This window comes from Corvus cornix, chromosome 3, assembly GCF_000738735.6.
Source record: "Corvus cornix cornix isolate S_Up_H32 chromosome 3, ASM73873v5, whole genome shotgun sequence".
NCBI classification, from domain to species: Eukaryota; Metazoa; Chordata; class Aves; order Passeriformes; family Corvidae; genus Corvus; species Corvus cornix.
Genome location: NC_047056.1, coordinates 94,143,233 through 94,167,173, shown reverse-complemented (window position 1 = coordinate 94,167,173; position 23,941 = coordinate 94,143,233). Strand labels below are relative to the sequence as shown.

Sequence of the window (23,941 nt, the reverse complement as noted above, 5' to 3'; positions counted from 1 at the left end):
ACATTGCTTATCTATTTTGTAGCACCCAGAAGGGTGCTGGTCTCTCTCACTCGAGATGAGACGCGACCTCTGCTTGAAAACCAGGCTTCTGGTTAAGGGCTGCTCTGAAGTCAGTGCTCAACACGAGTGGAGCCAAGGTTTCAAGTGGTCACAGTTACCCAGAACTGCATGCAACCACTTCAGTTTATTAAGTGCTAACTCAACACGTAAGAGTTTTTTAGCACAACTGATGTCAAAAAGTAGAAGCAATGGGACAAAATGAAGGAGAAGACACCTAACCATGCTTAGCCATCACAACCATGACACTGGAGGAACATACAGCTACAGTGGCCACACTGCCAGCACAGAAGCAATTAATTGTCAGGTTAATTTGAGACAGGAGACGGTAGTAGCATTTCAAGTCTGCCCAGGAGTGTCTCCCAAGGCTGAGAGCCACTCACTGGCCACTGCAGAGGAAACAGTCTGACAGGACCCTGGAGTCAGTGGAGAGGGGAAAAGAGAAAACCTGCAGATCAATAGTGTTTGGAGGCACCAGTATCATAGGAAAACTATATGTTACAAAGAGAATACGATATACCCCAGCACCAGGAACGGGTCAGAAAGACCGGGATAGGGCGGCATGTCTGCTGTCTTGGCAGAAATCAGACTGCACCCTGCGGTGCCACTTGAGCTGGGTTAGGTACCACTGCCTGTGTCGGGAGCAGACCCAGAGTACAAATAACATGAAGTAAAGGGTTTTTCAAGAAACTAAGAGCGGGTCTAATTCTGGGAATCCTGACGAGAGTCTCAGCTTTGAAGCGCAGGAGAAAATGGGACCCTGGTGCAAACTGCACCCCAAGAGAAACCACCTGGCCTCCACGGCGTTGTTCCTCCGCCGCCAGACACCTGAATAACCCAGGGGCTCCGTCTGGGCAGCCTCCGCGCCGCCTCCCGCAGCGAGAGGCCGGGGCCGGCGGCCGGGCGGGGCCGGGGGCCGCGGGCACTCGGGGCTCCCGCCGGGGCGCTGCGCTGCGGCTCCTGCGGCACAGCCCCCGGCCCTGCCTGCGGCGCCGCCGCCCCGCTTACCCCGGCACGGCTGCCCGGCCCCGCCCGGAGGTGAGGCAGGACCCGGCGCTCCCCGCCCGGCGCCGCATGGGGGGAGTTTCTCCTCAGCGCGGGCAGGTGGGGCCGCTCCGCCGCCCGCCCCGCCTCAGCCCCGCGGGGCAGCGCGGGCACCGCGCGGTTCTCCCGGCTCGGCCGCTGCCCCTCGCCGGGAGCCGCCGCCAGCAGCAACAGGTCCGTGCCCGCTCCTCCCTCCGCCTGCCAGGCGAACAAAGGGGCTGAGCGCGGCCCCGCGCCCGCCCGGCCCCTCCGCCAGCCCGGCCCCTGCGCTTCAGCCATTTGCCTCGCCTGGCATCGCACCGCCGCTCCCACCCGCCTTCCCGGCCTCCCCCGCCGGCTCCCGCTGCCAGGCCGAGGCGCCGGGGTCGCTGCGCTGCTGGAGCTGCCCCGGAGCGGCGCGGGGCTCGTCGGCCGCCGCCGAAAGGTGAGCGGGGAGGCAGCGGGACGGGAGCGGGGCCGGGGTCGGGAGCTGCCGGGGAGGGCTGGTGCCGATGTCTGCCGGTGTCTGTGGTAAGAACGGCGACGTGGAGGCACGGTAGCCGTGTGTGTGTGAGGGGGGTTGCTGGAGCACTGTCAGGTTTAATCTTGCTTTTTTTTCTCTTTCGTCTGCCCCCTTAATCCACCTACCCTGGGCAGCGGGGAGGCTGGGCATATCTATCCCCATATCCATTCTCCATATGTCGCAGAGGAGCCAACCCTGATGCCTGCGGTTTTGTTTTGTTTTTTTTTTTTTTTCCTTGCTGACCTATTAAAAATATAAATGACTCTTTACACTAATATTTAGGGATATGTAATAGCAGGAGATTGCTTCCCGCTATAAATTCTTCATGGCGTGCTACCCCATCCTTCTAAAAGCACACGCAAGCCCTGGATGTACGTACTCGTGCAGGATTTTGCAGGGTGGAAGATGCCTCAAAAAAACTTGCACTTAGTTTCATTAGGTAGGTTTTTATGTCTGGTGCTTTAAAGCAACAAAAAGCAGACTCCTGAACCCAAACTTACACATAGCACAGAAAATGATAGTATTAAATCCTGTAGCCAACTTTTTTCACCCATCAAGAAAAAATAAAACCATCTAGAAATAATAATATTCTGTAAAGCTTTTCCACAACAATTAAACGGAACAACAGAAAACTAGAGCAAAAAGCTAGGAGAAAAAGTAGGGCAATAAAAAATAGAATACCAATAAAATAGAACAATCCTTCTGTATGATCTGAGAAGCAAAAGGGCTCCTCTGTTTTTCAGGGACTTAACCATCTGTCTCCCAAAAAGGAATTAAGTGGAATGTTTGTGGAAAATAATAATTAAATTGTCACTAGTATTGACAAAGCAATATTTCCTCCCCTGTTTAACTGTCTGGCCCATCCTACTTATTCTGCATTCTCCTCTTCCCAGGGCCCATCACACAGCATTTATTCACTCTTTAATTAGGACATCCAGTGCATGCCAATGGGATCCTCTGGTCATCCACCAACAATCCACTGCTAATGGCACTGTCCGATGAGAACCTGCCAAGAGCTGAGGACTGGTCCCTTTCCTGCCCCAGCTCCTCTCTGCTCTGCAGGACTCCTGGCAGTGGTGCCACTGAAGTCAGTGGTGCCACTTAGAAGCTGGAGTTTGCAGGACTGCACCTTGATAATATCAAAAGACCGAAATCTGTAATAGCTTCCTTTCTTTTATGAATGCTGTGCTCACATCACTTTTCAATATAACAAATAGTCCAAAGAGATGGACAGACTTGAAATGTCAATAAATATTAGAGCACCATTATTTGGCAGGAACATTCAATGAAAGCCATTAACTGGCTTTACTGTAGTAAAACAGGATTACAGTATTTAGAGCTGGCCTAGGTTACCGTAGAGATGATGATGTGGTTAGATGACTGCATCCAGATCCTACTTACTAGGTGTTTCAGCATCCTGTAGTATCCTGTTGCAAGAGGATATTAGGGACAGCTGACAGCTAAAGAAGGATATAATAAACATGAAAGGAAATACTTAAATTTCTTTTAAAGTAGAATGAAACTTTTTTAAGATAGTTTTTTTTCTTGGTGAGATCCTTTGTGGATTTTGCAGGGATTTTTCTCTTTATCCCTACTGACATTGTACAGTATTGCAGTTGGGAGCCTGTTCCTTTCCTCTGAACAGAAGCAGAGAAGTAATTTTATACCACTTCACATCCTTGAAAATACCCATTTTAAAAATAAGCTCATTTTCATTGTATTTTATCTCATTAGCCTTCTCAGGACATGATATTTTTATGTCTGGTGTTTTATTTTTCAGTGATATTGTCATCATCTATTGTTTCTGCTTCATGTTTGGTGTCAGTGTTGTTTTGTCAGTGAGCAGGCATGATTAGTTCCTTTCATTGAAGAAGAATTACTTTATAGCAGTTCAAAATTTGACAGCCAGTTTAACCTGATGTGTGACTGAGCTGTCACTGAGCAGGAAGAGACCCTGCTCTTTCCCTAGCCGGGGCCATACATTCCTGCCCAAATCCCTGTGCCAGAACTCTTCACCATGTGACAACACAGTGAATGGATAGAGATTTTGCCTTCCTCCTGCAGTTAATTAAGCAAGCACTCAGTTTACACTGCAGATGTTGGCATTACGAGTGGAGCTAGTCCTGTGAACAGTGTTACATCTGTGTGTAACTCTCTGCAGGATCAGGACCAATTGGTTGGCAATGCTGTACCCTTTTTTCATCCTAAAATGCTCCTTAGATGCTAACTGGCAGTTTTGGCTTTAGAAGGATTACAAGACTGGGTCAGTATTGTATATGGGGGATTGAGTGTTAATGCAAAAAGAGTTGGCTGGATTTTTTGTTCTGCACTACACATTTGGTACTTCCCAGTTTCTTTCTTATACTGCATCAGCAAGGATGGCAGGAATTAATGATTGGCTAAGTCAGTTTATTTAATGCAAAACAAGCTGGAGAAAAAGTCCAGAGGTTCTACAGGTTTTGCACTGTGTGTCAGAAGGAGAAGAAGAAAGATGTGTCACATAAATGCTTTTCAGGTGTGATGTTTCACAAGCTGCCATTGCTGTGCCTCTGGCTGAAACAAACAGGTTGACAGCCTTTTTTAACTCACTTGGAAACATGCCAGAAGCCGCAGTCCTTTCTATACAAATCAACATAGGTTGGTCAGGCAGCTCCCATGCTGTTGTCTGTCACAACATGATTTGCATTCACTGAAGTTATTTTACATTTACGCATTCATAGATTAGCACAAGCTGTTTGTTGTTTTTCTGGACACTGATTACTCCAGGAGTACTTAAGGAGCTAGATAAGTTTTGCATTTCAGCTTTGGATCTCTAATTGCTGGAAGACTCCTGGACTTCTGAATCATTTTGAACTATCAACCTGTCAGAGTTATAAAATAGTGTGGTTTTTTTCTTGGAAGCAGTTCTGCTATTTTCTCTTTTCCCCTCTCTTGTAAGTAGATTGAAAAAACAGGCCTTAAGGTCTGGAGATGAACTATTATTTCTGCAACCTGTATTTTAGGTGTTAGACAGTAAGAACTAAAAGCCAACCCTTTGCTATGGGAGTGGCATGTGAACAACAAATGTTCTGATTCCTTCAGTCAAAGACAAATCTGTTCATGGGAGAGTTTTTCTCTTATCCTGTAGCTTTCTTTCATCTCTCCTTTTATTGCAACTCCCTGCATTGCTTTAGTTCAAAAAACAGCTACTGTAGACATTTGTCTGTGCAGTTGTGGTGGATTAACCCTGGCTGGATGCCTCGTCCTCACCAAAGCTGCTCTATTACTCCTCTCCTCAGCTGGACAGGGGAGAGAAAATAAAATGTAAGCCTCATTGGTCAAGATAAGAACAGTGAGCTATCACTCACCACTTACTGTTATGAGCAAAACAGAGTCGACTTAGGGAAATCAGAGCAGGATAATGAGAAATAAACCCAAATCTTAAAATCATCTTCCCACCATACTTCTCTTTTTCCAAGGCTTAAGTTTACACCTGAATTCTTTACCTTTCCCCCTCCCCCAGTGTTACAGGGGGACAGGGAGTGGGTATTGCGGTCAGTTCATCACATGTTGTCTCTGTTGCTCCTTCTTCCTCACAGTCTTCTCCTGCTCCAGCAAGGGGTCTCTCCCATGGGAGAAGGTTCTCCACAAAATTCTCCAGCATAAGTCCTTCCCATGGGCTGCTGTTCTTCACAAACTGCTTCAGCATGAGTCCCTCCCACTGGGCACAGTCCTTCAGGAACAGACTGCTCCAGCATGGGTCCTCTGTGGGGTCACAAGTTCTGCCAGCAGATCTGCTCCAGTGTGGGCTTCCCACAGGTTCACGGCATCCGCAGCATCCACCTGTTCCACTGTGGGATCCTCCACAGCCTGCAGGTGGATCTCTGCTCCATCACTAACCTCCATGGGCTGCAGGGGCACAGCTGTGTCACCATGGGCTGCACCACGGGCTGCAGGGGAATCTGCTCCAGCGCATGGTGCACCTCCTCCCTCTCCTGCACTGACCTTGGTGTCTGCAGAGTTGTTTCTTTCACATATCCTCACTCCTGTCTTTGGCTGCAGTTTGCTCCTGCGCAGTAACTTTTTCCTCTCCTTAACTCTGCCATCCCAGAGGCACTACCAGTATCGCTGATGGGCTTGGCCTTGGCCAGTAGAGGGTCTCTCCTGGAGCCGGCTGGCACTGGCTCTATCAGACATGAGGAGGCTTCTGGCAGCTTCCCACAGAAGCCACCCCTGCAGCCCTCCCGCTGCCAAAACCTTGCCATGCAAACCCAGTACAACAGCGTAAGAAATCCAGATGCTCATGAAGTTTATGGGAATTTTTCTTGACTGCAGTGGGGTTGGGATTTAAAGTGATGTCTGGCTTTATCAAAATTCTCTGTGAAACTTAGGTGGCAGTTTCTAGTTGCAGGCTACTATCACAAGCCTGACTCACTTCAAAGTCATGGAAGTGAGCAGTACACAAACATACTTCTTCAATATCAATTGATAATAGAGTTTTGAAGTTTGGTTTCCACAGTAGATGCAGAAACAGTAAATGTCATTTGAGTGTATTGTAGTGTGAGCTTTGGAGTTAGTCAGTGCCATGTGTCCCAAGAAATTCTACATTTTGATATAGAAGAATGAGGGCAAAGGCCATTGATGTGCATTCATGTGGTAAATTCACTGCTGCTTCGTGTCCAGGATGAGGTCTATACCACTCATTCTCTGTGATAGAAGAGCTTTAAGACAGACAACAGAGTTGCAAGAATCTGTTAGTCTAACACCTGGACAGTATTTCTGCCAAGACATTTTGCAGCCTTACAGGAAATAAATACTTGGATTGTACCCCCAAAATCAGACAGCTTTTCACATGACAGTGGCTGAAAAGCCTCAGTATCTGCTTTGAGGTCAGAACCACAAACCAGGACCCCTGAATCTGAGCTTCTTCTCACACCTCCCAAATCATAACCATAAAACCAAAAGTCTCTGCCTTGCATTCTGATGCAAAAGTCTTACTTCTCACTCCAGGTCCTGACTGTACAGCTTTGTCCAGATTGCAGACTAATAAATGCAAGGATAACACTGCGACTGTTGAACATGATGCATATTTAACTGCATGCATTAACAACCCTTTATTCTGTAGCACTTGAAAATGACACGTTTGAATCATAGATTAGTCAGACATACTACAGTCTTTACTTCTACTCTGTGTCAGAAAGTCCAAAAGCAGATGGACAGTCCTCTGATCATCATCACCCTTCACGGTTGTGTTACCAGTCTGTATGTCTCTTCAGAAAAGAGCATGGATCATTTTGAGGAAAGAGAATTCCAAAGTGGTATTCAGGATGATCTGTCTGACACCTGCTTTTCAACCAAGGCCATTGGCCAAAACAGAGAAACTGAATAGATGTGAGATGAATGACCTGAGCAGAGCAACATTTTGACCGAATTCATCCAGAAGTTATTAGCTTGGTACAGAAGTAAAATTCTTTGGCCTGGTCTTGCAGGAATAAGATTTGATAACCAGGCAATCTTTTCTGTCCCTTAAATCTAGACACCTGTCTGCCTTGTTCAATGGAAAAAGCATTATAGTGGGAGATACTGAATTGCCCTAAATTCTTGATGTAAAAGTTGAGCTTAGTCAGAGAAATCAGTGCAGCCAGAAAAGCTTTGCCTGAACACCCAGGCTCAGCATATGAAATTCACATTATAGTAAAAAATGCTATGCATCCAAGGCAGAAAGTGTCAGGCCACGAAAATAAAAGTATTTTAATAGAAACCTGTTTTATTTCTATCTCAGAATGGTCAGGAAATGTTAGTTTGTACTAATGTAAACAGCCTGCATTACATTCAGTTTTCTCTTCTTTCCCTGTTCAGTTCCAATGGTTACATAAAGTAGTTTCATATTTTGTTAAGCCTTCAGTTGCATCATTGCTACTAAAAGCATTCCCATTGTTTGGTGAAATCTGGGCTGACAGCCTACAACTACTCCTGATAGTAAAGGCTTGCCACAAAAATACCTATGACTGCAGCATGCATTTCTGCTTTGAGATCAGCAATAGTGTTTTTCAATCCTAGCACAAGTCAGAATGGCTTAGATCTCCAGACAATATAGCTGAGCCCTAACCCACTAAAGGCAATGGGAAGAAGTATAGAAACTTCCCTTTTATCAGGGAACAGAACCCAGGATTCTTCTTCCTCACCCTCAGAAACACTTTTTTATTGTTTCTGTGAAAAGTAATACTGGTTTAGTCTGAAGGAGAGTAATCCTTCTTTCATGGACTTGATGGTTTGGGCACTTGGGGTTTTAGTCTTGTCAGGCAAAGGGGCAGTGACAAGTTTCCCATGGGGCTTGGTCGAACTCTAATTAATGTACAGAAAGGCAAAGTAGCAGCAAGAGTCAGTACTGCTATATTTTAAAGAAATTTAGGTTTATTTTGAAGAGGATTCTGGGTTAAGGCACCCAAAGCAAGAACTAAAGTCCCCTGATTGCACAAGCTAAGTACTTCATCACCTTTGATATTTTTCTACTGGCTAGCCCTTGGTAGCTCTCATGCGCTGATTTTTGAGGCTCCAAATCAGTTGGCATGTAATTGTACCCACCCATTGCATATGTGTACAGAACCTGTGTGTATGTTCCAGATTCCATTCCAGGAGCTGGTTACAGGTAGATCAGCAGTGCTGTACAGCTCAGACACACAGCATCGGTCTCTCCCCTTGCAGGAGAACTGGGGGGTGCATCCCACCCCCTGATCAGTTCTGTGTGGGAATATGGCCCTCTGTGTATCCACCTTGGCCTGATTTTCATGAAATAAATACAAGAAATCGGACTCCTGTGAGTAACCTAGTAGGTCACAGTTATAGGCCCAACAGCAAAGTGTACCAGCAGCATTTCTGCCATGTCCGTGCAAGCTGATTCCTTTCCTCCTTTCAGATTAGGGCTGTCATACTGGAGGTTTTGCTCTGCTATCTGATCTGGCTGTCGTAGGTCTTACATCTTTGCTGCACTGCCAACTGCCAGATAAACCTGCCCTCAAAGTCAGCCTTTGCCATGTTTAGCACTGTGGCGGGTCTCTCCATACCTGAATCCTGTCCAAAGTCTGTGTAGAGACAATGTCTGCAGGAGCCTGGAATTATTCTTGAAATCAAACCTACCTGCAGTGTAATTTTTAGTTGCAGCTAGAATGACTGCAAACCTGTAGTTTGAAGAAGTACGTGGGCAAAGAAACCATATATGATCTCCAAAAATGAGAAGGATGCCATTCACCATGTATCTAAAGGACCTCTGCCTTTGTAAGCATCACTTACTTAATTTGTCAATAAATCAGTGAAACTGTTCAGTTTCTAAAAGTAGGGCTTTTTTTTCTCTTAAGTACGAGATCCAGAGTTCGTCTGGGAAAAAAATTTTCCTTATTGCCTTCTCTGGAAGTTTTACTTTTTTTCCTAGGCATAAGTCTCAGAAAAATGGGACTGTTTGCTTCCCTTTGAAGTCTGTTGTTACCTCTCACATTAGGTCTTTCTCAAGCACTATGGCGACATATTTTGGCAGATTTCTGGTGCTTTGGGCTCTTTAATCTGTATGTCGTTTCCATAATGATATAAAAAGCAAAATCCAGTTTTATCTTAAAGCAGGAATTTAATTTCCTCCAAACAAGTTGCCCCATCTTCTATGTTAAATGCAATACAGAGCAGGTGTGTTGGAAGAGTGCAGTACATTTATGGAGATCAAGTGCTCTTCTGGAATGCAAAACCAAGCCTGACTCTACTTTGATTTTCAAAAATCTGTCTAAACTATTTTGCTGGTTTGCTTAACTTGGCTTCTCAGTGGATATTCTCCTTCTGGATTAGTACCAACATTGCCAAAGTGTTCATAGGGACTTTGAATATGTTTGCAATTTGTTGACAATACAGTTTAATACTGAAAAGCATTTCTGCAGTCAACATTACCACATTACACACTAATGCTTAAATGATGCTTTTAATCATCACAAGCTGATGTTTTGGTTCCAAGTTAGTGCTCCTGGTGTATGGCAACTTCCAGAATTTAAGGTCAGAAAGGATTTCTAGATCTACTAGTCTCCTGTCAAATTTCATTAACCCTTGCGTTCCTTGAGCCCATCCTTCACTCTCCCAGTCAATTAATGTAAACTTTTAATTATCCACAATATGCTCTAGCAGTCTTTTTTTCCCCCTCAATAGTGTAAATCTGTTGCTTTGTTTACACTTACACTTGGTTTGTTTAGGGTTTCTTCACCAGCCTAAGAAAGCCTTCAGCATGCAGAATTTTCACCTACACTTGTGCACACTCATCAAGTCACAGAGCAAACATACCAAGCCCTGAAGAAGTGTCAGCTCTGCATTTCTCAGGCTGATGAAGGCTTGCTGTACTAGTTCTCTAGTAGTTCTAGCTAGTTGCTACTAGCACAAGCCACCTTTTCTCCAAAGCCATGAACTGTGGCTGTTAGAGGGTGCCTATGCTAGGTATCACCTTTTTTCTTGGGAGCTGGCTCAAGACTGGATAAACTTCAGTTTATCACAGACATGACCACGTGCTCTCATATCTATAAGTGTAGCTGTGAGCCCATGTCGAGAATTAGCAGCAATTCTGCTTAAAAAGTTTTGTTGCATTCAGCATGTTGTTGCCATGCCATACTTACCTCCTGCATTAGTGAAAAAGACACCACATCAGCCCCGGAGTTTTTCTCAAAGGTATTGTAATCACTCAAAACTTCTTTCTGACTGTTCTTTTTTTTTTGTTAGACTTTCTTTACTCTAAGGGATATTGGAGAGAACTTGCACTTAATCTTTGCTAGAGTTTGCTTTTGTAGGAGTGTTACTTCCTTTTTGCTGTGAGAACTCCTGAGGGACACTACTCCTCCCTAACTATTTCTGAAGAATCTAAACTGGAAAGAACTCAAAAAGATAGTTTCCTTTTTAGAGAATGTTTGTCTCTATGGATATCACTGTTAGGAAACCTTTTCTCTGGTCATGATGACTGTTTAGAACTTGCATATTTTTAGTTTGGATTTGTTAGCTATAATATCAATTTAATCAGGCTTTTGATAATATTTTTATTATGACTTACTTCCTCTCTCTTCCTCCGTGCCCAGACATACACAGCCTTTTCTTCCTCTGAGTTTCTGATGAGGAACTGCTGTCCACATGTTTCTTGTGTGGTCTGTAGTCATAAGCTGCAATTTTTAAATGTTTATTTTTCTTTGTGGTTGTATGAAAATGTTGTAGTAATGAGATTAAAAACATTCATACCTTTATTACATGGTGTGAGAGAATTACAGCACCTTGAGAGGTCAAAATTTGCATCCACACTTGAGTGTGAAGGCAATACTATAAAAGCCATATATATATATCCAGCAGTCAGGGCAAGACACTAGGATTGTATCGTAACTTTAGAAAAGTTAGATTGTATCTAACTTTAGAAAAGGGAGAGAAAAAGAATTATTCTTCCTGCTGTTTTTCTTGAGGTGGTACATTGAAAGACAATTGTACTTTTTTCTTACAAACAGGAGGTTAATCAAGTGGTTAGAGTTTAAATCTGTAGTAGGATCCAAGCAGTGCAGGCCCTTTCAGAGAAATGGCATCTTTATGCTCCAGATGTTTTCCCCATCTACAAAGAGAACACTTTTTCCCTCCAAATTTCACCAATCTCCTCAATGAGCAGGAGTATAACAGATCATTTTTATAAGTATGCAAACCACTCTACACTTGACTGCCTACATTTCACCCTAGCCAGTTCTCCTTTTAAGTCATTGTTTAGTTTTTAAAATAAATATAAGGGATGTTTTTTCTCTTTTGATGATCCTGCCTCTTTGGGGGCCTTAATCATCTCAATCAGATGACGCCCCTATCCCAAGGGACTTCTCTACTGAAGTAAATTTTGGCAGTCCAAGTTTTTACAAGAGCATTTTTTTCTGGACTAAAGTGGAGCAGAATGGCATTCTGTCATTTCTGAATTGGTAAGTCTCCTGGGGAGGATATTCTGCTTATGTAAATTAGAGTTGCTTATGATAGGGAAAGCACTGCTTTTATTTACGAGACTTGAGTCAGAGCTGTTTCCATTTGTGAACTGGAGAGCAGTAACCCAATTGCTCCCACATGCACGTATTCCCCAGAGAAAGTGGGTCTTGCTAAAGGAGGTGGTTTGGATCAAAGGCTGTTGGCACTGCACAAAAAAAATAAAGAGAGAACAATTCAATACAAGCATTTAATTGGATTTTATCAGAAGGACTGCCAGATGAATGCAATGCCAGGAAACTTTACCTGCAGCTCTTCACTACAGTTTCTCTGTCAGAAAAACTGTGCCTTCTTATCTATGCTGTTACTTGAGCAATGTCTCACAGCATTTGAGGTTGGGGCCACACATTCAGGATATTGTGTGTCATTGCCAAGTCTGTAAATACAGTTCATATTTGTTGGCAGCTCCTCTGTCCATTAACATTACATCATCCCTAGACCAAGCCCATGATAATGAAAACATTTTCAGACCAAGTAATTCAGCTTCTGACTTAAAAGTCCCCAGTATAAAAGGTGATCTCAGTCCATAGGTACCATGTACTCTCAGTAGCTTGCTTCCTTTTCCAGTACCTGTCCTGTTTGTGAGTTTTGAAAAAAAATGCTAAAATAAGTTTAAGCCAAATGAGATCATTGGGTGGTCAGATTCTTCTGAATCATCACAGCTATCAAGTATCTTCTGCAATTCTGTACTTCTTTAATGTTCTCTGTTGCCAGAACTGCAGTACAGCTCTTTGATCACTGTAGATAAGAACAGAGAAGGAGTTCAGTATTGTATTTCCATCAGGCCCTTTCAGCATCTTCCTGTTTCATACTAAATTCATGACCTTTTAGATCAGTCATGTTGCTCAATAATGGAAAGGTTCCACAACCTCTCTGAATTGTTTTTTCAGCTTCATCTTTGTATAATTCTTGTATTTTGTTTTCAGCTAGACAGAGATGCTGAGATTGCTGTCGTGGTCATTTCTCTTGTTGGCAAAATCCTCCAAACCCTCTTTCAGCTTTTCTAAGTTTTCAGCTGGAAGCGCCCACTTTTAAAATGCTGCTGTTACGGTCTGAAAGTCTCCAATACCCAGAAATCAAACCTCAGCATTGATTCAGTCTAACTGAATGTGATCAAATGTAGTAGAAAGCCCTTCACCAGGCAAGTGCACAAAATAAAAAGCCATGAGGGAAGACTGATATTATCATTTAAATAAAGTTTGCATTGCAGGTATGGGCTTCTAGATTTCCTGTCTGTGTCAGGGGTTTCCAGACAATGTCACTTTGCAGTTACGCTTTCAGTAAAAAAAAAATACTAAAAAGTTAGATCTCCCTAATGCTAATTTAACAGGGTAAATGAATCATGTCTGCTGAAAGGAAGCCACAATGCATATTTTACATAGAAATGAGTGTTCCTTGAGGACTGTGAAAAAACTGACAAAGGGGATTTAAATGGAAATTAATAACGGCCTTAAAAATAGAATCAGGGCTGCAGATACTTACTAAATTATATTAAGTACATTTGGAAAATTTTTATGCATTGCTCATCAAAACTTTAACCAAGTCTGGAAAATTCATAAACAAACATGAGGCAAACAAATGGCACTTCATTAAATTCTAAAAACTGTGTTTGTGAAATGAGGGTAGAACTGGGTGGTGATTGTGCTGACAGGGACTAACTTACTTACAGCCATGCCCTCCCTGTATCCTGCCTTTTCCCACAAGAGACTTCATGTTCTAATTATCTGTTGTGATTTTTTCCCCTTGCTTCTACTTTTTATTGACAGAAGCTATAAATCTTTGAATAAAGACATGAAGCAATCTTTATGAAGTCTGATTTATGCCTTGCTAATGCATTACAGCTACATATGCTGCTGCACAAATGTGAGATTGCTCTTGTCCCAAAAACAGAAAAAGTACTTCCATGTGTTTTGTAAACAATTAGAATTATTAGCATACTCAGGGTGTCAAGATACTCTAGATATATTATTAAAAGAAACATAACTTTATTACTCTTAAACTTCTGACTAAACAGAGGCTATATCGATTTTTAAAATAATTATCTTTTTACACTTCCTTTTAAACAGGGGGAATGCATATGAGGAGCACTGATATGAAGAAAACTTCCCGAAGGTCATGCAAAGGCAAACTTGGCTAGTGGGGAATCGCCTTCCAGAATAGACTGGAGCCTCAGCCTTCCTCTGAAATAGTTGCACAAGGTGAATGCATTGTGATAGTACTCCTAAGTGTCTGCCGTTAAAGGAGGTTTTTGCTCATCACCCAGCGCAGTGTAGGGACCAGTTGTCATGAAAAGGAATGAGTGCCTGCAAACTGCTTAAAATTTTTGCAGAGCAACGGGAAAACCGGAATTGCTTTTCAGGCTGTTGAGGTGCTCATCGGGGCGATCCCCGGTCCCACCAGAAGAGCTCAGGTTTTCGGGGGCTCAGCTAGCCCAGTTAGCCGAGGGCAGCGGGAGGCGGCTGAGCCGCAGGGTGGATCCCCCAGGGAAAGGAGAAGGGGAGGTTTAGCCCCGGAAACCAGAGACGGCCCCGCCTGCGGGAGCGGCGGCCCCGCATACTAATCCTGAGAAGCGGCGGGGAAAGCAGCCGCGGGGGAGCGGAGGAAGGCGCGGATGCTGAGCTCTGTTGGTCTGTCCCGCAGGTGATGGCCGCGCCGCGGCGGCCGGCAGCGCTCCGCACGGACCAGGCGCGGCGGCGGCGCAGGTAGCGCGGCTCCATGGAGGGCAGCGGCGCGGCCCCGGAGGAGGAGGAGAGCGGGGCCGCGAACGGCGCTCCCCCGCCGGCGCCGCCGCCCACGCCGGCCGCCCCCTGCGGCTTCAGCTCCTCCCTCTGCTTCAGCGCCGCCGCTGCCGAGCCCGCAGCAGCCCGCGGCCGGCGGCCGGGTGGTGCAGAGCCAGTGGGAGATCAACAACGCCGCCTGCCAGCCGGAGGAGGAGGATGAGGGAGGTGGTGGGGCCGCGGGACCGGCCGCCCGAGGAGCCCGACCTGGTGATCGAGGTGTCGGGGCCGCCGCATTCGGGGGCGCACAAGTCGGTGTTGGCGGCCAAGAGTGACTATTTTCGTGCCCGCGCCTCACGGGACGTCCTGCGGGTGAAGGGGGTGAGCTACGGGGCGCTGCGGCTGCTCATTGACTACGTGTACACGGCCCGCATGGGCGAGGTGCGGCACGACAACCTGGCGGAGGTGGTGAGCGGAGCCCGCGTCCTCCAGATGCCCTGTGCCCTGCACTGTGCCGCCGAGGCCATGCGCGCCCAGCTCTGCCTCGGCAACTGCTACCAGCTCCTCTGCCTGGCCAAGAAAGCAGCGGCTGGCGGAGCTGCGGGAGGCTGCCTATCGCTTCATGAGTGACCATTACCTGGAGGTGCTGCGGGAGCCCAGCGTTTACGGGCCCGCCTCAGTGGCACTGAGCGGGACCTCATCTTGCAGCGGCGCATGGATGCTGGCCGGCCCTGCTTGCTGGTGGCCGAGGTCAGCGACGCCTTCGAGCGGCCGGGTGGTGGCAGCCGGCCACAGAGCCGCGAGAGCAGTCGGCCACAGAGTCCCCTCCTCCGTGGTGTCTCTGGAAGAGAGTGGCTCCCTCATTCACTGCTACCAGGAGACCAGTGGCGAGTGGAGGGTGCTGACGCGCCTGCCCGAGGAGGCCAATGCCAAGGGCTGCGCCATGTGCGTCCTCCACAACTACCTCTTCCTAGCAGGGGGCATTGTGACAGGGCCGGTGGGCAGCGAACCCAGGGCCCGCCTTTCCGACAAGGTCTTCTGCTATAACCCCCTGACCGACACCTGGAGCCAGGTGCGGCCGCTGGCTCAGCCCCGCTCGCAGCTCAAGCTGCTGGCCCTGGATGGTTACCTCTATGCTGTGGGGGGCGAGTGCCTCTTCACTGTGGAAAGGTACGACCCACGGGCTGACCGCTGGAGCCCTGTGGCTCCTCTGCCCAAGGGTGCCTTCGCTGTGGCTCACGAGGCCACTACTTGCAACGGGGAGATCTATGTGTCAGGAGGCTCCCTCTTCTACCGCCTACTCAAATATGACCCTAAGCGTGACGAGTGGCAGGAGTGCCCTTACAACAGCAGCCGCCGGCGCTCTGCTGACATGGTGGCCTTCAAGAGCTTCATCTACCGCTTTGATGTGAGCAGTGGCCGTGGTGGGGAGCAGGGCCCAGGTGGCGGGACTGGCGGTGGTGTTGAAGTTTTCCGGTACAACACGGTGGCCAAGTGCTGGAGCCAGTGCGCCAGCCTGCGGCCCAGCGGTGGCCCCATCCAGCCCTTCCGCTGTGCCCCCTTGGGCAGCACCATCTACTGCGTCAACCGGACCGGCACCCTTCGCTTCAGCCTAGCCCAGGACGGTGAGGTGGAAGCAGATGGTGGGCTCAAGGGCACCTTTGACGGGGAGCTTCTTAAAGCTCCCTTGGATGCCAAGGGTGTCCTCCTACCCTTTGTGCTTACCCTGCCCGAGAGGCTGGACAAAACAGGGGACCAGGAGGGCTCCCTCCCACTGTAAGGTGGCCAGCCTGGCTCTGGCTTGCTGAGGGGGGGAGCTGGGTTGCAGATCCACAAACTCCCGTCTACGGAGGGGACCCATTCTGTTGTGTCTGCTGAGAAAAGGGACTTCTCCTTTTGTCCTCTCTGCTCTCAAGATGCTGAGCTGGTTGTAACCCATTTGTAACTCTTCTCATATTTGCTGTGCTTTGTGTGAAAAGCCAAGCACACAAAAGTAAAAGCTGCTATAAAGGATAATCTCTGGATTATGTTTGTGCCAATCCCCAATCTGAGAAAAACTTTTTTACACCTGGATTTCTAAAATATTCTCGACAACAGTGTCATAATGGGATGTTAATTTTGGTTGTGTTTCTCACGTAGTTGCAATCTGGGCTGGAGCCTTTTCTGTTATTTGTGGTTTTTTCCCTCTGGGATGATACTGAGGGATAAACACTGCTGGCAACATAATTTAGCTGCATTTGTTTTTATGTTAAACCAACTATTTCCTGTGTTTAAAAAATATAGGAAGAACATCTCCATCACAGCCTTTCATTTCTGGTGCAATAGATGGTTTAGGGAAGCTGTGGCACTGTATTGGTCCCAGGAATTTCAACCACAGATGATTTAACAGATACCAAACTTAATGTTTTAAGTAACACAAATGTGTGCCACATGTTTTACTTGGAATGCAAAGAAAAAGAAAAAAAAAGAACAAGTCAAGTTACCTTTTTAAAATGTGGCGTTTTATAGTAGATATGAGATGTTGATGTGTTCTTTATTTGAAAAAGGCAGTGGTTTCTGTATGAAAAGACATTGTTTTATTACTTTTTTTTGATCAGAGATTTTAAATTATAACAAAAATGAACTGAAGCTGTTCAGGCTACAACCGGTTGACATGACCATGTATGCCACTAGAGTTGGGGAAAAACTTTATATTTCATATGCTCTTTAACTGCAGGTCAAGGAAGGCTAACCTAAACCAACCTGTGGCAAAAGGCCTTTCCCACGTGTTTCAAGACCATCAGAAGGGGCCATGGAAAATAGGAATGTGCTACACATGTGGATTATATTGTGCACTAGCATGATGTTACTTCTTGAGAGACTGCTTTATTTATTTTGAACTAATGATTGCTGTAATCAATAAGTCCTTGTTAATTGCAGTACATGCTGATAACGTACACTGTCATTGTGATTCTAAACTGCCCAAGAGAGCTGTTTTTGGGGCAGCATCCAAATGAGGCAAAATCATACAAAACTTCTTCCTGCCTGTGGAAAGTTGGAGCATACTTTTTGTCATGTTACTCAGAACTGGAAAAACGTAGAGTGTCTACACTGACAGACTATATTGAAAAGGGCACATACATTTATTTTATACATTTTATATTTAAAAAAATCAATAGGCAAGGCAAATGTTTTAGCTTTATGGTAAATCACTGAGAAACCTTTTCTGAAAAAAGAACCTGTGGTTTTGCTGGTACATTGCTGTATATTCAGCATGGAACTGGCATGGACTGTGGTAGAGAATTGTTTATACTCAAAGCTCTAGTATAGATTCATATTTTAGAAAGACATAGGGCCCTTACATCAAAAAAAGCAGATCTTTTTATGTTTTATTAAGATGTTTTTGTTAAACAGGACTTTAGCATTCTTATACATAATCGCTAGTTCCAAAGGAAGGCAGCAGGCTCTGTCCTAAGAGACACCATCTTTACAAAAGAGAATAGTGAACTTCATAGGTATTTTTTTCCTTGCCTTTAATGTTTGGGGTTTTTTTCTCTTATCGTTGTTGCACGGGGTTTTAATGCAGCTGATCTCGATAGCCATTCTATAGAAAACAGTGGTCCAGTCCTAGAAGTTTGTAGCCAAGTGAGCAGCCTGTTCCCTAGTGAGCTAATTAAAGCATCAGCCAGGCAGGAGCTGTAGGCCTGCGGAGTGTGACATTTATCTTAGCCTCAGTACAGGTTGGTGCAGTGGAATTTAACATCCTTCACAGAATATTTGATTTAATTCTCAGACGAGAATCCTTGGAAATGTTGACTCTAAATTAAATTACAGTGTTGTAGCTTGAGGAGGAAAGAAATTACATGTTTGCTTTCAGCATAATTTTTATGTTAACTGCAGAAAGTATTTCAAGCTGTGTAGTGCAACACTTAGGTGCATACTTAAACTAGAGACGTAAGTGTTAGGCCAGATTTTGAAATAGTAGAGTCACCAGGAACACACACACACAAGGAAACGCTGTGTTATCTTTCAATAATACAGCATGATTTCATAGTTCAAAGACTTAGGTAGTATAGTTCTTGCACTACAGTTTTTACACTTGATACAGTGAGGTATCAAGCCAGCTTTTGCATTCCTATTCATTAAGCATTAATTAAGCACTTTCATTCCTGCTAATGCATGAAAATGCTTTTAAATTAGTTTTAGGAAGTTTCCATGATTTAAGATCTGAAAATAATTCACAAACTTTTGGGATAGAATGAATGATATCCTTTCTTCCAATATTTATTGCTGTACACGATGAAGAAATACATTTGGAAGTAAGTTCTACCGTAATAAGCATTCAGCAAACCTGCAGTGGTTTGTATTTTTGCTAGGTCCTATTTTTAAAAAAGGTTGAATCAACTGCTTACCTGCTTTCACTGTTTACATAGTGTCAGTGGGGCAGAGTATGGGCTTCATTAGTAGCTGTCTATCAAACCTGTTTCCTTTGTACACTGCATAGTTACAGCCTGATGATTAACAGCAGAGGCATGTTTCTAGCCAAATTTCCTACTCTGTGGCCTCTGTTTCCTGCCTGGTAGGCCTGAGGCAGGTTTGCTGAGAATTGTTTTCTCCCCCAGTTATATATTCACAAAAAAAAAAAACCAACCTGTAACAAACTTGGGTACTAAAACCAGAATTTAGATAGTCTTCAGGCATTTCAAGACTGAAATTGTCATTCCAGAACCCTACAGTTTTACTTAAACCTAGCAACAACTGTCTCTTTGACATGTGGAGCTGCTGAGCAGTTCCACACCTACCTACCAAGTGGGATATCCAGAAGCCACTGATGTAATAGGGTTTAATTTAGGTGCAAACTAAAGGGCCAGGCCACCCTCAAGTTGTGTTTGCATATGTTTTGCTTTTAAAACAGCCATTTTATCTAGAGTAGCCTGAAGTCTACCATATTTGCATGGGAACATGGAGATCTGTGTGTGCTTTCTTAGCTTGCAAGCATTCAGTCCACATTTCCCACCCTCTGATTGTCAGTGGACTAAAGGACCTGTTGGAGCTAGTCCCTGATCTCTAAATATGTGTGCGTTTTGCATTGTATGTTAATTCGCTATAAGTCTCACAAATCATCAAGGTAGTCATCCTCACTGAGTGACCTGAGTCTAGCTAGAGACATAGTCTGCCCCGCTGTCTTTCTTCCCCCTGAATCTTACAGTCCTCCCATTTTAATGGGACACACAGGAGATAGTTGCCCTTATTTTTCAGGAAATAATGTTTCCTCCCTAGACTACTCCTATTTTCAAGGTCATCTGCTAGAGAATTCAGGCTTGAATTCCCTTAAGCTGAGTAAGGACTGAACTGAGGCCTTGCACTTTGTGTGTGTGTATGTGTTTGTTCTCAAATCTCGATGGCTGTTCAGGAGAACTACATTGGGACCACCTTCTGCAGCTCTTTCTCATGGGTGAGCTTCATGCAAATCCTCCAAAAGCACACACAGGCTCCTGTACATTGAGTTCCGAGTAGATTCCAGGCCCCATCTCTTGGATGGGTAATTCAGCATAGGTTTAGTACAAGTTGTTACAATCAGGCAAGTTTTCTTTGCAAAGCTTTTGCAGACAGGCACTGTATTTTAGGTTACCAGTCTGAGGTGAGGTGCTCCGTGCACTGTACTGGGAGGCCAAACAGGTAATTTGGATTCTTGTCAGCGGTTCCACCTTAGTAAAGAGGCATTGCAGTACCTAACAATGAAATGCCTAAAGCCTTTATTGAATCTAAAACTAAATCCTGACTTTCATAAAGAAGTGCTAATAATAGATGAAACTTTACTGTTTCTATCTATTAACTGGTTCCGTAAAATAGAAATTAATTGCAGCAAAAGCACGTGTACAGATTCTGTTTACACTCGAAACGAAGTCCAAAAAATAATTTGCAAAAGATTAACCCTGTTTGATCAAAACCGGCACTGTTACGCAACATGGGGAGGATGTTAGTCATACCCTAGTAATGACTGAAATTGTGCAGTCGCTGATGTAAATTCTGTCCACAAAAAGTTTATTTGTAAATAAATACCTGGTAAAATTTAAAGTGGTAAAAGAATAAATTACTCACATGAAAGCCATGCCTCTCCTGTGCTGTTTGATTGGCTCTTAGAGTGCTGTATCCCAATTCCCACTATTGATGAGTGGCTTTTGCTTTTCCTGATTTACAGCATGTATTCCATTGACTGCTCCATAGATGTGTTAACCTTCATTATCACAAAGTTTAACAGTGGTGCTGGTGCTTTGTGTCTGGACTGATTTGTAGTGTTTTCTGCTTGAATGAATCCAGATCTAGACAGAATCCTATCTTTGGGATTTTTTTTTTCCCAGTAGCATTGCTCCTGGGAAACTTAAGAAAACACAAGAAGGGGGAATGGTGGTAATGTTGAGCAGTTGTAGGAAAAAAGCATTTTATTAATTTCTCTTTTTTCTGCTGTTACTTCGCACACCAATTTGGTGCTAGATTAACAGAACAGCTCTCTTTGGCTATTACCAGTAATAGTCTGAGTACTATTGCAGCAAAGTATGTTTTTGCCTGTTTGCTGCCTCAACTCCTACCCTGAGATAATGTAGTGCAAGTTTGTAATAGTTCCATGCATTTACTAGGTTACTAGAACTATTCTGACTTTATATTACTGCTACTAAAAGCAGAGATTGACACACAAACGTAGTAAAATTGTGTGCTCAGAATATGTAATCGCACTTCATTTGTTTTGGCCTACTGCGTGCTGAGAGCTGCTGGAATGAACCCACTGGTATTAGGAATCAGCAGGAGTGCTGGTTTTGGCTGGGGTCAAGTTAATTTTATTCACAGTAGCTGGTATGGGGCTGTATTTTGGATTTGTGCTGAAAACAGTGCTGATAATACAGATCGTTTCATTGTTGCTGAGCAGGGTTTAAACAGAGCCAAAGCCTTTTCTGCTCCTCACCCTACCCCACCAGTGAGGAGGCTGGTGTACACAAGGGCTTTGGAGAGGACACATCTGGGACAGCTGACCCCAACTGATCACAGGGGTAATGCAGACCATTTGTTGTTTTCATGCTCAGCATATAAAGTTGGGGAAAGAAAAAGGAAGGGTGGATATCTGGAGTGACGGTGTTTGTCTTCCTAAGTCATCTCTGTGTGTGCTGGAGCACTGCTTTCTTGAGGATGGCTGAACACCCGCCCTGCCCATAGGAAGCAGTGTAAAAATTCCTTGTTCTGCTGGTGCAGATTTTGCTTTGGTTATTAAACTGTCTTTTTTTTCAACCCAGGAGTTTTCTCACTTTCCCCCTTCTGATTCTCTCCCCCAAATCACTGGGAGGAGTGAGTGGGGCTGAGCCCCTGGCCAGGGTTAAACTACATCAACAGCTATTTTGGAGACTAACTTTCATAAATTACTCAAAGGAAATAAATGGGAGTTAGGGAGAGAAGGGAAGAGATGAATTCGGAGTCAAAAGTACCTACTTTATATCTGGTTGAAACAAATAGCAGGGGAGGGAAACCCGAGTTGGTACTTGAGACAGTGATGACTATAGGGACAGGTTTTTTTCAAATATTTCTTAAACAGGGTAAGTTTTTACCAACTATATTGTTAGTCTTACTGTTTTGCACCTGCAATCCTTCTCAAACCATCACAGTGTTTAATAAGCTACCTTTTGCAGGAGTCTCTTGCTTTGCTTTTAAGTCTTAGTGGATAAACCCTGGACAAATTTGTAAAATCATGAAATAACAATGTCGATGCTGCCACTTTCAACAGATTTAACTAATGCAAATTCTTTAGACACTGTTCGCAGTTCAAGTGAATTATATGTGTAACTGATGTATTAGTAGTTTCATTTTTGAAGCATATATAGGTAAAGCTTTTTATGTACTCCAACTTACGTTGTAATGAAATAAATACTTTAAAAAAAAGCTTATGCTCCCCCTTAGGGATTTCTGGGTAATTGTTTTTTCTTTGTTATCCATCCAATCGGTAAATGGTATTATAAAGCAAAGACGAAATTACATAAATCATCACACAGGTAAATATTTAAGAAATGTTTCTAAGGCTAAGCAAAAAAATTGAATATTTTCATTTCACAGTGCCCTGAGTGTTTGGACCTTGAAATATTTTGCAGTGAAAGCATTTTCCAAAGCGCAGATTAGCATATACTCCAGTTAACTTTTATTTCCCTTTTTTTTTTTGGTCTTGTCAGTATGTTAAAGTGCATTATTCATTTATTAAAGTTACATGTAGGTTTTTTCAGGATACTCTCCTGTATTAGGTCACACATGTCAGAGTTTTGGCTGGAGTAGATTTACAGTGTAAGTAAAAGCAGAATCAAACACAGTTTAAATTCCCTACTTCATCTTTTACTTATTTTCTTGACAGATGCTTCGCTTGACATGAGGTCATATGACCTGTTTGAAAACTCCAAGATCCATAGACTATGTGGGGCTGGACTTGCTGTCATTTCTGTTATTTCCTTATTTGTTGCAACATGCAAGCTTTCTTATATTTTCTTAAGCAGGGCCAAATTCTGCTGCTGATTAAACCAGGGTAAATCTGGAATAGCTCAACCGAACATAGATTACCAGAACTTTTTTTTCCATTCATCCCCAGACTTTTGCATCCATTATAAAATCACTGGGGACCTCGTTGGAAAACAAAAAGAAAAGCTCTACTTGAATAAGACTCGAGCAGTCAGTCACTTGAATGTGTTTTGGAGGTTTTTTCTTCACTAGAATATAAATTCTTTAACTCTTTAATTTCTCTCTGTGTTGTGAACTACACATCGAGAAGTTTAGTGGCAATGAAGTTTTATCTCAAGAATCCTGCTTGATTCATTGAACATTTTGCACTTATATCGTTCAGGATGCTTAGGCCCCAGGCTCAAGCTTCAGGTGTAGTCTGGTAAATTATGTGGCTGGGTCAAATAACCTGTGCCATGACTAATTTTCCAGTTCTGAAATGCTAAACCAAACAATTGTAGCACAAAGGACTTGGATTTCAAAGGCCTCTCAGTTTGGGCACACAAAATCCCCTGTTGTTATCTGGTTTTAGGTATAACACATCACTTGTGTCCATGTATTCAAAACTCACAATAAGTTTTCATATAGAAACATCTGCAGGCAGATGGTGTTGACCTGTATTCCCTTGAAGGCAGAGAAGTCTTGCTGGAAAGAAAATCTTCAGTTGCTGCACTGTGCAAAGAGGGAAGTCACGTACTGTTACAGTGTGGATACTGTAACACGATGTATCAAACAAGGAGGCCCGTGGAAAAGAAATATACATGGCCCGATTCTTGCTAGATGTTTCAGAGATGTTTATTTCCCCAGCCCCATGGCCGGGGCTCTGCCGAGGAACTGAGGCAATCCCGGGACCCGAGGGTCCCTGCCCGTGCAGGGAACACAAACCAACCCATGGGAACGAGGCTGAGCAGGGGCAGGGAAGCCCCGTGTCTCCCCCCAGGGCCCCTCTCCCAGGACCCCACGGCAGGGGGGAAGGAACCCCGACAACGTACAGCTGTGAACTCCCATGTCATACTGAGTAATTATCAAGTGAACAAAACAACAGTGTCATCAAACATGAGTTTACAGCCTATGGACAGATGTACCCATCATGGGTGGGGACAGAGGAAACTCAAATCAGTAA

General features: G+C 44.3%; 1 protein-coding gene across 1 annotated transcript; it reads left to right on the top strand.

Moving 5' to 3' along the window:
• Window positions 1-1,167: 1,167 nt before the first annotated feature.
• On the top strand, window positions 1,168-22,239 carry KBTBD11 (kelch repeat and BTB domain containing 11). The gene is given in 8 exon segments (XM_039568923.1): window positions 1,168-1,525; window positions 13,663-13,794; window positions 14,237-14,449; window positions 14,451-14,537; window positions 14,539-14,892; window positions 14,894-14,983; window positions 14,986-15,135; window positions 15,137-22,239. Coding segments are annotated over 6 exon segments (1,776 nt in total). The 5' UTR covers window positions 1,168-1,525; window positions 13,663-13,794; window positions 14,237-14,311; the 3' UTR covers window positions 16,094-22,239.
• Window positions 22,240-23,941: the final 1,702 nt, after the last annotated feature.